The sequence below is a fragment of the Chionomys nivalis genome, chromosome 17 (assembly GCF_950005125.1).
Source record: "Chionomys nivalis chromosome 17, mChiNiv1.1, whole genome shotgun sequence".
Classification (NCBI taxonomy): Eukaryota; Metazoa; Chordata; class Mammalia; order Rodentia; family Cricetidae; genus Chionomys; species Chionomys nivalis.
This window is the reverse complement of record NC_080102.1, coordinates 29,943,488-29,956,659: the sequence shown is the minus strand read 5'-3', so window position 1 is coordinate 29,956,659 and position 13,172 is coordinate 29,943,488. Positions and strand designations below refer to the sequence as shown.

Sequence of the window (13,172 nt, the reverse complement as noted above, 5' to 3'; positions counted from 1 at the left end):
GCCATGTAGATGCTGCCATGGTCTCTTGAGTTCCTATGTGTATCAGCCCTGTTGTGTCTAGAAGGCCTTGTTTCCCTGGCGTTCTCCATCCCGTCTGGCTCTTACAATCTTGCTGCTTCCTCTGCTACTAAGTTCCTTGAGCCCAGTGGGGAGGTATTTCATAGGGACTGACTGTTTCAATGTCTCTCCCTCTCTGTATTTGTTTCCATCTGTAACAGGAGGGAGTTTCTCTGATAGTGACTGAGCAAGACTCTGGTGTATGAGTTTAATAGAATGTCATTAGGAATCATTGGATTGCTATGTTCCGTTAGCAGAACAGTAGTATTTGGTTTTCCCCTAGGTCTGGGGCCTATGTTGTCTCAGGTTTTTGGCCACCTAAGCAGTATTAGGCATGGATTTGCTCTTACTTTTGTGCCAGCATACCATGCAGGCAGGACGCCATTGCTGATAGAAGGGTTTGTAACCGCCTTTCTCCTCTGGTCACCACCAGAGGAACACCTTCTAGTACCATGGACACTAGGGGCAAAGACTCTAGCAGCTGCTAGGTCATTTTCTCCGTGTTCATTGAATTGTGTAGGTGTGTGGTTGTGTAGGCTTCTTAAGCAGTAGGGTCTTATCATCAGTTTGTGGAGAGAAACCCATAGCCTTGGCAATAGCCTGGGATGCTTGGAGGGTGTCCACGGGGTCTGTTTGGATAACAGTTCAATTGGGTATAACCCATTCTGCTACGGGAGATTGCATTCAGTGGTAAGAGACATCTACTTGGGGCTTTGTCTCCTCCATTATCTGGTGATTCCATTGAGATTTTTAATACATATATACAGCTTTCACCCCTAGTGTCCACGTGCTGGAAGGGGCTCTGCACACCACCAGAGGAGAAAGGCGGTTACAGACCTTCCGTCTACAGCAGCGTCCCACCTGCATGATATGCTGGTGCGAAAGTGGGGCAAAAGTTGTGGGAGTAACCAGCCTCTATCTGATTCTGTCTAAGGTGCATTCCATGAGATCGAACCCATGCTGATACTCTTCAGGTGGCCAAGGACCTGAGACTACACACACACACACACATTCACACACACACAAAGTTTAAGAAGCATATATATATATATATATATATATATATAATAACACATAATGTGTATTTAAGAAGCATCTACTGTAGTAGTTTTCCATATGACCCCTCAAATGGCCCCGTGTTTTAGCTGTCCCTCCCCATATGCCCTTCCTCATCCCCCTCCCTTTAATACTTCCATCTCAGTCCCATCAACCCCAGCCCATTAATTCATAATTACGTATTTATTCTGTTTTCCTTTTCTCAGGAGGTCCTTCCCACTCCCTGGTTTCTTACTTTATGTCTAACATCTATGGTTATATGCGTTGTAGCTTTAAATCTCCCTCTAATTAGTGCACTAAATACAGGTAATTTTCTATAATAATAAAAATGTTATCTAGATTTTAATTTTTAAGTGCTTTACCTCTTCATGCTGTTGATTTTTTTTTAATATTTCTTAATTTAAAAAATGCTGTTTAATGAAACTCCTGAAATCCAATTATCTGCCGAGAAGTAACGGATTGGAACACTGCTTCTGTTCTCTTGTGTTATTTTTCTTTTGAAAAATCAATAAATCCTCTGGCTACTATTCATTAAAAAGGAAACAAAACATGAAAATCAATGTTCATTTTCCCCAATATCCCTGCTTTTCCCGAGTGCAGCAGGAGGAACCCGGGCGTGGGGATGAAGGCTTCGGCCTATGCAGACTAAAACCATAAATCAGTGGCTGGTTGTTTTTTCCAAAACATACTTTAAATTGATGATCCCCTTAAATCCTTTCTTAAGGCACATTAAATATGGCAAGCGGTTGCTGACTGTGGCTGGCAGTCTCTTCTCTAACTAAGTGGTTCTGGTGAGAAAAGGTCCAGTCTCATCAGGTGGCTCCTGGCTTGGGAAGAAGAGGGATACCTTGGCAGCTGGGGAGATGCATTTGCTGCATCCTGACTTAGGAGTTGGACCCTCTTCTGCCCTGGGAATTTCAAGGCAGGGATGCAGTGTAGCAGGGATCTGAACTGGTGAAAGAGGACAAGGTCCTCTGGTTGGCTTCACTCAGCCAGAGCAAAGCTTTGAAGAGTGGCATGAGTTTGGAGAGTGATATATCTGGGTCCTTCCCTTTGTCATTTATTGACCAAAGTGGGGGTGCTTCTGGACCTGTTTCCTCTTCTGTGTAACGGACATAATAGTAGCAGTACCTGGCAGTGTAGGGCTTCCCTAGTTGGGGCTTTTGTCCTGGGTTTATGGAATGAGAGCAAGTTAGAGTCCCGTCTTGGAAGCCAGCTGGCCTTGGAATTCGATCATTTAAAGAAGGTCCCAGAACCTTGCTGAGTTCTGAGTTATTGAAGAGCTTTGTTCTGCTCATTCCAAACAGCATCTCTACAGACCTGGGTCTCATCCTCATGCTCTTGTGTGGAAACCGAATCCTAGCAGAGAGAAGTGAAACACTTGAGTCCCACAGCGGCAGAGGAGAGCAGAGACCTGATGTACCCCCAGCCCACGGTCAGCCCTGGCACATCCGGTGCAGAGGCCCAGAGAGCATCTGCAGTTGGAAAGAGAGGACTAGGCATCTCAGTATTTCTGTTTTCTTACCCATAGTGATTTTAGGGATCCAGAGTCAAAACCCGTTCTTCGGCTGGCATGACACAGAGTAGTCGAAACTATGAATCTAGGACTTAGATGACTCCACCCCACTCTTCCTTGTTTCCCTCTTTTATCCTTCCTCGTCAATGACTACCATGTTCTAACAGCTTCCTGTGTGGTTTCTAGACAGACTCTCATTGAGACCCAGTTATAAGCCCAGGTCTAGCTGAAGAAATTTTCATCCATTTAGACTGGGGTTCTCCGCCCACTGCCCCTACTGGTACTAGAGGGACCACATTCTGTTATCCACTCCTACTCTCCCATCCTCTAAAGGACAGAAGACTACATTCTAATTGGCCATGGTGGGTGGAGATGCACAAGCCATATTTCTCAGTTGTGACCTTAATACCCTGTAGGGCCTTTTAAGATGAAGTTCTCCTTGGACAGCCTCCCCCTAGTGCTTTCTGCTTCCTGGTTGTGTCATCATTTGCTCCTATCATCAGGAGATGAAACCAGAGTGAAGCCTGGTAGATGCATTCAGGTGGTAATTTGATTCTGTGGGTTTGCTGTCCTCCTTGTGTTGAGAATGGCCATGGAGAGGTGTCCTCTATTTCAGATTGGCATGTGTGTGAGTCATGGTACCTCTTCACTGTCTGAGTGATACACAGGACTGAGCTTGGGTTTCTTTATACAATGGTGAGAACAGAACCCATGTTTCAGAGCTTCAAGGCCATGAAATGAGCACTTCTGATGCTTCTATCACCACGCAAAGCGGGACCCCATAGAGAAAACTTTCTCTCTTCCCTGCTTCTTGCCTTTCTCCCTGATTTTCTTCTACCCACGCCTGACACCCTGACATGAGTGGCAAGCGAGAGGTAACAGGGTTAGCCACAAGCAGACGATGGGATAACTCAGGACATCTTTTCAGTTCTCTGTCTTTCTGCTGCCCAGCCTATTCTTTGGTAGAGTCATAACTTCATCGTATTTCTTCCAGGGCTTCAAGGGACACACAGGTGATCCTGGCCCACCTGGTCTGCGGGTAAGTAGATGACTCTGAGCTGACACTCAGCGGGGAGAGGATTCCACGATTCGCAGGGCATCACCTTGCTGTTCTATTTAGGAAAGAACAGTAGATGTGCTGGCCTGGTGTCACAGTGGTTGGCGCCATCCCATCTCTTGGTTTGAATCTTGTCAGTGGTTCTTCTGGGCCCAACATTACATGCAGCCAAACTATCCAAAGCAACCTGAGTTTAGGTCACCTGTATTGTGTGGACTGTTCACATGTCCCCTAAGCCCTGTGAAGCAAGCCATGGTGTTAGGCTTCATTTGCAGTGGAACAAACTCAGGTTAGAGGTCATGGGTGACTTTCCCAGGTCATAGAGTGTGTATGTTAACACACAGGCCTTGTCTCAGGTGGGTAGCCCCTCGAACTTTTTCTTATTCTCTAATACCTGCCTCTTCAAAATGCCCCAAACTGAATGGAATGCTGGGTCATTGGTAGGATCCCTTGAATGTTGTGGATAACCATGACAGAGAGAAGCTGTAGAGAGAAGCCAGAGATAAGAGGTAACAGGGGACTCAACAGGTTCACCCAACCCATACAGTGCTCTTCCTGTCCTTCCTGTTGGGGAGGCACTTAGGGCTCCACTCCCTCTACTGGAATCCAGCTCTGCTGCTTCAGAGGCTGTCATACTATGTGTGGGAGGGGTCACTTCTGTCTGTCAGCCTTCTGGGGCTTTGCATCTCTTCCACATATTTAGATACTATGTATTTATCTGTGGTGGCCTATATCTAAACTAGTCCTGTTCCTAATGGCAATTTTTTTTTTTGTTTCTAGGGAGAACCTGGGACTGTTGGCCCCCCTGGAAGGGAAGGATCACCAGGAAAAGATGTAAGTTGGGATGCTTTGGCCTTCAGTGCTTGAGGAACAAGGGAGGGGCACCTAGGAACCCTTCCAAAGTGACAGGTGGCAGTTCTATGAAGGACGTGGAATGACACATAATTGGTTTTCCTTAAGACTTGAGCTTCTTTCATCCTTGGGGTCAGCCTGTATCTCACAGTTCACGGAGGCTTTTCTGGGTTCATCCGATTTGTCTAGTGTCAGATGGTGCACCCACTGTATCTAGCTTACATTATTTGAATGGCCTTTCATGGTTTCCCACAAACTGTTTCTCCATCTCTTGATCTTTTTGGTGTTACTAGTAACTATGAATCCCTCAAGCTCTCTCCCATTATTTCAGATCCACACTGTTGCCTTCACCTCTGCCACCACCATTGCCACCACTGTGTTTGCCACCATTATCAACAACACTACGGCACCACATCCCCTTTTATTACTACCATTACTGTGAATGGTAGTGATTGGTTGTGTGAGGGCCAAGTCCATTTTGGGTGGCGCTACCCTTGGGCTGGTGGTCCTGGCTTCTAGAGAAAGCAGGATGAGCAAGTCATAAGGAACATACCAGCAGCCAGGACTTCTTAATGGCCTCTGTATCAATTCTACCCTGACTGACTAGGATGATGAACTGTGATAAGGAAGAGTAAAGAGAGTAACCCTTTCCTCTCTGAATTTTTTTTTTTTTTTTTTTTTTTTTTGGTCATGGTATTTCACCATACAGCAATGGTGAACCTAACTAAGACATACTTATAAAACCCATTGAGTAGCTGGAGCCTGTGAGACTTCCCTAGACACTGTGTGGGTGGTGCTGTTGAGTGACGACCAGAGAAACAGGTGACCTCTGTCTACATCAGTAAATAAACATACTCATTTACAAATGTGAATTGAAAAGCATCCTTCATGTGGGTGAAAAAAAAATGGTGCATGTTTGAAGTTCTTGGCATTGAAAAGAAAGTGTTTGGACACAGTACTGGGTTCCTGTGTCTGTTGGTGAAATCTGGTCCAAATTAGACCTTGGTGATCTGACATGTAACTCTGTGATTATAAGATTCCTCTCTGTTCCAGGGTGACACTGGACCTGCAGGACCACAGGGTCCCAGAGGACCAAGGGGCCCACCGGTGAGTTTTCTTTGACATTAACTTGCTGCACAGTTCAACCAAGCTATTACCATGATGATGTTTGGTGTTTTACCCTGGTGTGGGTGCATATATTGCTTTAAAATGATGCTGTGTGTCCTAGAGGATGCTAAACAGCCACTGCCCTTTGTCCCAAGAACCTTCCTACATGTCTGCCAAGACAACTCACTGACAGTCTGCCCAAAGGGATTCCAAGAGCTGCCATACTTCCAGTTTGGGTCTATTACACAGTTTAATGTGCCACAATTGAGTTTCCTTTAAGTACTACAGCTGATAGTTTCTATAGAGACATTTACCTTTGTAAAGGTAAGGAGACCAGAGGAGGGAAATTTAGTTACCAGCCACAAGGGTGAGCATCCCTGCATCTTTAGCTTTTTAGGGTGTCAGCATCCATGTGAGGGGACCAACAGGCGGCATTGGAGCTCAGTGAACACACTGTGTGGTTGGGAAAGCTACACTTGAGTGAGCCTTGGAAGGCAAAGCCATGAGGACTACGTGTCCTGAGGAACTCATGCTCTTATTCAACATAGCTCTGATTGCTGCCTTCATGGTCGCCACCTTTCTCATAGTCTGTGGTTTGTATGAAAACTCTCAGGGGTTTTCTATCCCCTCACCAGGCAGTGTTACTGGTACTGACAATAATAGTAATTGATTTTTTTCCAACCATTGCTGCTGTAGCAGATTAATGATTCAACCACTACCCTTAGAAAGAATTCAGATGTAGAGTTGTTAGTAAGGTCAGCTTAATATGTTTTTGCTAATGGCCTTGAAGTGGAAAGTCTTCAGGATCAATTTAAAGTTTATAAAGACACACTTTTAATAGTTGAACAAGGGACTTGCTAAGGTCAGGGAACAGGACCAATGGCAGCCTGGCTATTGCTGGCTGATGTACCTTTCTTGCTAAGATGGGTTGATGATCAAAGGTGATGATTAATTCTTCGTACCTATTTTTGCTCTCAGCTTCTTGATGTATATACTCTTGTTGGATGGGTGTAACCTAAGGATTTAAAGTAGAACTGACTTTTTCATAAATAAAAGTTTAGATTTGTGATTTTTAAAATATTTTTTTTCGTTAGATTACCTTTTAAGATAAATAACAAAATGATTGGTCCTTTCTTTGAAACCAGAAAATGCAGCCTACCAGTAAAGGAACTGACTTAGAAAAATACCTTGCTTACTTACACATCCTTAATCTAGATAACAAGTTGCTTGGGTATGAATGTATGTGGGTTCTTGGGACAACGTGTTTTTCATCTGTAATATGTAAAATGTTTAATCGTAAAAGGAATATATAAAACATTGTATTCATTGTAATCATTCACTTGAAAAACAGAATGTAACCACATTGTAATTTTCATACTGCTTGAAATATGTTTTTTCTGGGGTATATAAGCTGTAAGGGAAAAATAAAGTTAGCTAGAAGGAAAAATTAAGAATGAGCAGACAGGACAATCAGAGTAGAAGAACAGAACAGAAAAAGAATAGAGTAAAACAAGCAACAGAAAGAATAATAAAATAAAGAACTAAGCTTGGGGCCTCAGGAAAGTCCTCGTGTGTCTGTTTGTCTGTCCAGTAGCTTGCCTGCTCTGCATCTCTTCTTCAGTGTCTCTGACCTGCTAAAGGCTTGCCATTCATCAGCACCCTAGGAGAGATCCTGACATGTTGGAGATGTGTGTGTGTGTGTTTTCCTTTTTTTTTCTTTGTCACCCCTTGAGAGTTAAGTTTGACACCCTTGCTGGCCCCAGAGAATTAAGTTTTGCTCCCTCAGATAGAAAAGTCAAGTGGATTGATTAGTTCACTGTCTCTCTGGATTTCCCTCAATATCTGAGTTGCTGAAGGCTGGTCCTTACAGCAGCAATATTAGAGTTGACTGACTATAATAACAAACCTTGGCTTAGAGAGAGGTATCACTCCATCTACGCTTCTGTCTTCATGGAATATTCTTCCTGTATATGTGATGTATTTGTGTGTGCATGTGCTCTTGCGTGTGTCCCAAATTCTCCTTCTGTTAGGCATTAGTCCTATTGAATTAAGGGTCTAATTTATTATACCATAAGCTGACATAACTGATTACATCTTTGATGATTCTGTTAACAAATTCAAATTCCAAGGGCCTAGGCACTAACGTTTCAACATGTGAGTTTAACATACAATATTCCACGTGGTGGTAGATATTTGGGGATTTATTCATTCCCATTTATACGCCTAAGCAAATCCACAGAGTGTAAGCAAAGATAGGAAGTAGATAGATGTTCAGTGCTATGTATAGAGGAAAGCCTGGGAGACCAATGAGAGGCAGCTGTGCATGTAACTTAGCACACTATGAACAGTAAACTTTGCTTCTGGTAAATAAAAGTGCACTCTAAAAGATGGAAATGTGTCATTTCAAACATATAAACCAGTGCAGTGATTGATTGTCATTGGCAAGTGTGATGTTCCATGGATCATTTCAGCTTGTGGCATGTTTATACCTGTTTCTGTCATTTGCCCAATGCCATTGCTCATGTCTCTGTCATGTGCCATGCTGTGACAGTGGGATGGCTATGGTATTACTCAGAAATGTGAACTTTTCAGCTCCACTACATGCTTCTGAGGTCACTATTAGGCACAACACGTGTGAGTGGTGTGTGAGTAACCTCTCTTGCATATGATCATATTTGGAGATCAATTTTTTTCATGTTGTGGTAATTGTATATTTGTATATAACCCCCAAACTTCCATTTTGCTTTCTTTAAAATCTGCAGTCACACAGGGATGGGTAAGGCTCATGTGATTGCTGTCTCACCGCCACCGGCTTCAGAGAAACATGGGGTGTTCGTTGCACAAAGCACAGATGTCATTCATTTGGTTTCCTCCCAACACTTCTGAGTTATGAAACCATGGTATGAATCTGCCTGTGCAAGGACAAGGAATGAAGATGCAGAGATGCTCATAGTTTGCCCAATAGCATACATCTCGTCAGTAGCTGATGTCAGTCTTTGGACTCAAGCTGTCTGGACCAAGAGTCTGAAGTTTAAGACTCTACCTTAACTGTCTGTGGACTCAATTGTCTTGACAGAAAGGTTGTCCTGGAGGAAGGGGCTTGAAGAGAAATTTGGAGAACAGAAGCTTGGGAAGGGGACTACATCCTCTATTCATGGGCAGCATAGTGGCCAGAGGGGCTAGAGGATGGTAAATAGATAGATGACAGATAGATAGATAGATAGATAGATAGATAGATAGATAGATAGATAGATAGACAGACAGACAGACAGACAGACAGACAGACAGACAGACAGATAGAGTGGTTCTATGCCTCAGAGAAGACCTAGTCCTAACATCAAAACACCAAACTTTACAGGGAACAGGTGGCTACCAAAACTAGCATTGGCACCATGTGCTATTGTCTGGTGGCCCCTCCTCCTTCCGCAGAGGCAAAGAAGGACTAGAGCAAGAAGCAGGAGAGATATCATTTCCATAGGGATGAGCCAAAGTACATATTTTTAGAGAGACACAGATGGGTTGGTGGGTGGAGGGAGTATAGGGAGGGGCAGCAGGCAGCACTCACTAGAAGGTCTGAGTGTGCCTGCCAATCAGAAAGAATGCTCAGGGCTTCCATTTTTGTACTCACTAGCTGAGATCCCAGGCAGAGCTTGGACTTCCCCTATGTCTTGATTTCCTCATGAACTAAGGTTAGCTATTCTACATGTTTTCTGGGTGCATCTGGTGAGATGAGGTGCTTGAATACCCATGGTCCCACGGGCACATTTTAGGCCAAAGTTAGAGACTGTGTTTCTGTTTACTGACCTGCAGACACGTGCTTAATGAGGGCGGTACAGTATGGGATGGCCAGTACTGACTATGCTCAGAACTCAGCTTTTCCACTTCTCTCTGGGGTGTGTGGCTTAGCATTTCAATGCCTCAGTTTCCCCACATGTAAAATGGTAATGACATTTGCATTCGGTATGAGAAGTGAATGATTTATAAGAGGGATTGGTGTGTAATATAAGAGATTCCTGGCCAGGGTCAGCTGAAGGTTGTGGATTCTATCAAGTTTTGGGGATGTTGATACCTTCATGAATACACAATTCACAGTTACAGGACTTTATTCAAATCTTTCATTTTCAGGATTAACACTGTAGATATCTGTGATGTTCTCAGTCTTCCCATTAAACAGAGAACCCTAGTGTGTGTCACTTACTACATGCTGGAGATATAAGAGCCACAAGTCACAGACTCAGGGCAGGGATGTGAGCTGAGCACAGAAAGAGCATCCCATGGGAAGTATGGTGGGCAGAAGGAGTTGAGGTGTACATTTTAGGCAATAGGCATTTATTTGGGATTGAGACAGGGTGGGTAGCTAGGAGACTTTTTCAGCTTCCTGATATTTACTCTATAATGGATTTTTTTTGTGTGTGTGTGTTAACTTTGACAAATGGTCTCATATAACTAAGGCTGACTTCTAACTCACCGTGTAACTGAGAATGTCTTTGAATTCCCCCACCCGCCACTACCCTCAGAATAGCTGGGATTGCAGGTGAATGCCACTGTGAGAAACCTTATTGAGAAGAAGTATTTTCCAAAATTATAAATATGCTCAAAATGACTGTCAAGTTAGAGAATACTAGATTCAAGACCCTCAGTCCTAGAACCTGTGATCCTTTCAATCCCTAACTGCATGACAGAGCAAGCCAGCGTGTACCCTACAATGTGTACCCTAGCCCCCTGTATCTTTGTGCTTTAATGCATTTATTGCATTTGTGATAATACCCTAGGGGAGGGGGCTTGCAATGAGAAGAGCAGGCAGAGCTGCTTCCTCAGACACGCCTTCCGATGGAAGCAGCTACTCCTGAGCTGAGTTGCATTACATGCCTGTATTGTTCACAGCCCAGCCTGTGAGTTGAAAGATAAATGGAAGGATGAATGAAGCTGGTCCTGCTCATTTACTGTGCGGTGCAGTGGGCACCAGTCAGTGAGCTAGGCCTTTTCATGCCCACGGACTCATTTAATTCCATAATCATGCTATGAATTAAATATCATGGCTTCCTTTTACAAGTTGAAAAACATCCTCTGCAAAATGAAGTGGTTTTCAGAGAGCTCTGCCAGCCCGAGCGAGAACAGCCTGTGTAATTAAGTCATCCACCTGCAGTCAAGTTTGTTCCAGTGCCCTGCTTGGTGATGCTCTGACACAGAGAACTGGCAGGATAAATATTTCTGTTTCTCCCACCAGGGTAACAGCGGATCACCTGGAGCCCCCGGAGACCCTGGCCGTCCAGGAGCCCCAGTGAGTGCTCATCCCCAGCTTCCTGATGGTGGTTAGGCCAAGGGTTTTATAATACCGTTTGTTTGTTCTCTGTCCCTGAACACACTGGGGAACGAATCCTTATTTAAATGGTACAAATAGCCCCGAAACCAGAGAATCAGGGTATCTAGCTATCTCTTTAAAAGTTTACCGTACAGTTGGCTATGTCGCTCAGTCTCTACTGTCTAAAATATAAATACCTTCAACTATTCCATGTAGAAATTATGTGGTAAGCTTTCACAGTACGTGTCTAATGATTGAAATAAAGGGCAGGGTCACATCTGCAACCTTGAGCATGTCAGGTAACAAAGTGATGTGCAGCCTGGGAAGAGGGATGGGAAGCATGGGTAGAGAGCAGGAAAGTTCAGTGGGAGGTGGGGGAAAGAGTGTGGCAGGTAGAGTCGTGGGCACTGATTAGATTCTGGATTTGGGGTTCATATGAGGTCAATGGGGAGACACACTGGAACAGATGGCTCTTTAATGGATTATAGGCTTCAATACGTTCAAATATGGGTATGAATTTTCTTCTTGCCAAGCCTGCTTATATTTTTATTTGCTTAGATTGAGATCTATTCAGGAGCCACTTGCAAGTATAAAAGGTCATTTAAAAACTGGCAGGACAGTGTGCTAGCCAGTGCTTTCCAGATAATTGCTAGGACTGTAGAAGCAAGGGTGACCAGAGACCCAAAAAAATCTCAGGATGTCTAGTCACAGCAGTTAGTCACTCTGCTGGTCCAGGGACAACTACAACCGTGTGTCTATCATGGCAATTCCAGTCATCTTCACCAGGAGCTTCAATGTAGGCTCTGTCAGTCCTACTGAGTCAGAGTAGATACGGTAGGGGAGCATCCTGAGGGTGGACCCACCCAGGGGAGGAGCTAACTCCAGAGAAGCTAACCCATTCATAGGCACTTTGTGAAAAGCTAAAACATTAGACTAACAAAGGCTGCAACCACCACACCTCGAGCCTTAGAAGCATCATGGGAAGCAGTTCCCACTTCAAAGAGGCTGCCCACATCTAGATCTTGGTGTTGTTTCTAAGAATCCATCCATAAGATGTCACAGCTTGAATGGAAAGGCTATCCTCTGTCTGTGGTCATTTCCCCTCATCTTATCTTCCTTCCCTGGCTTTCTGTGATGATATTAAGTTTCACAAACCCCTTATCTCTTGCTAACTCATCCTGTCTCCAATGCAAGGAAGGGGCAGGGGTGTCAGGACTCTACAGATTGGGGTGCCCTCAAGTTTCTGAATCTGATGGACTTTTGCTTGACCTTGAATAATTAATCCCTTGTCTTTCTTTCACAGGGCCAGAAGGGAAACAAAGGAGAAAATGGCAGCCCAGGACTTCCAGGTTTTCTGGGTCCCCGTGGGCCTCCGGTAAGAAGAGAACCTAATGGTGCAAGAATTCTGGTTCTAGATGTGAGCTTGAGTTTCACTATTGTCCCTGCCACTCAAATCGTTTTTCCACCTCCTTACCTCCCCTCCAGCCCAGCCTCCATCCACTCCTAACAACCGGTAAGGGCCTCCCATCGGGAGTCAACAAAGTCTAGCACATTAAGTTGAGGCAGGACCAAGCCCCTCCCCGCTGCATTAAGGCTAAGCATGGCATCCCACTATAGGCAATGGGCTCCAACAAGCTAGCTCATGTAACAGGGAGAGATCCTGGTCCTACTGTCAGGGTCCCCTTAAATAGGCCAAGATACACAACTGTCTCCGACAAATGGAGGGCCTAGTTCAATACCATGGAGGCTCCACAGCTGTTGGTCTGAGTTCATGAGTTTCCACTAGCTTGGTTCAGCTGTCTCTGTAGATTTCTCCATCACGATATTCAGCTCCCTTGCTCACATATCCCCTCCTTCCCTTCTTCAATGGGACTTCTGGAGCTTGGTCTGGCACTTGGTTGTGGATATCTGCATCTGGTTCCATCAGTTACTGGATGAAGACTCTATGATGATAGTTGGATATTCACCAATCTGATTACAGGGGAAGGTTGCCAACTCATGTCTTACAGGCCATTTTTCTTTCATGTCATGATGAGGTTGTGTGGAGTCGGAGTGCCTCATGATTTAGTAGACAGTTGAGGGCTCATAATTGACAGTTGCATGGGACCCAGTGCTTTCATCATGAGACCTTAGGAAAATGGTATTAAATCTCATTATGTGGATACTGCCTTAATCTAACGGTGTGACAGCATCACTCATCAAATGTGAGAATCCACATAAGGGAT

At 44.4% G+C, this 13,172-nt stretch overlaps 1 protein-coding gene across 1 annotated transcript in view; it reads left to right on the top strand.

Annotated features, from left to right (window-relative positions):
* Col22a1 (collagen type XXII alpha 1 chain) overlaps window positions 1-13,172 on the top strand; it is a 212,628-nt gene that overhangs the window by 183,455 nt on the left and 16,001 nt on the right. The window contains 5 exon segments of the mRNA XM_057791877.1: window positions 3,624-3,668; window positions 4,467-4,520; window positions 5,592-5,645; window positions 10,873-10,926; window positions 12,251-12,322. Of these exon segments, the coding sequence (XP_057647860.1) occupies window positions 3,624-3,668; window positions 4,467-4,520; window positions 5,592-5,645; window positions 10,873-10,926; window positions 12,251-12,322 (279 nt within the window).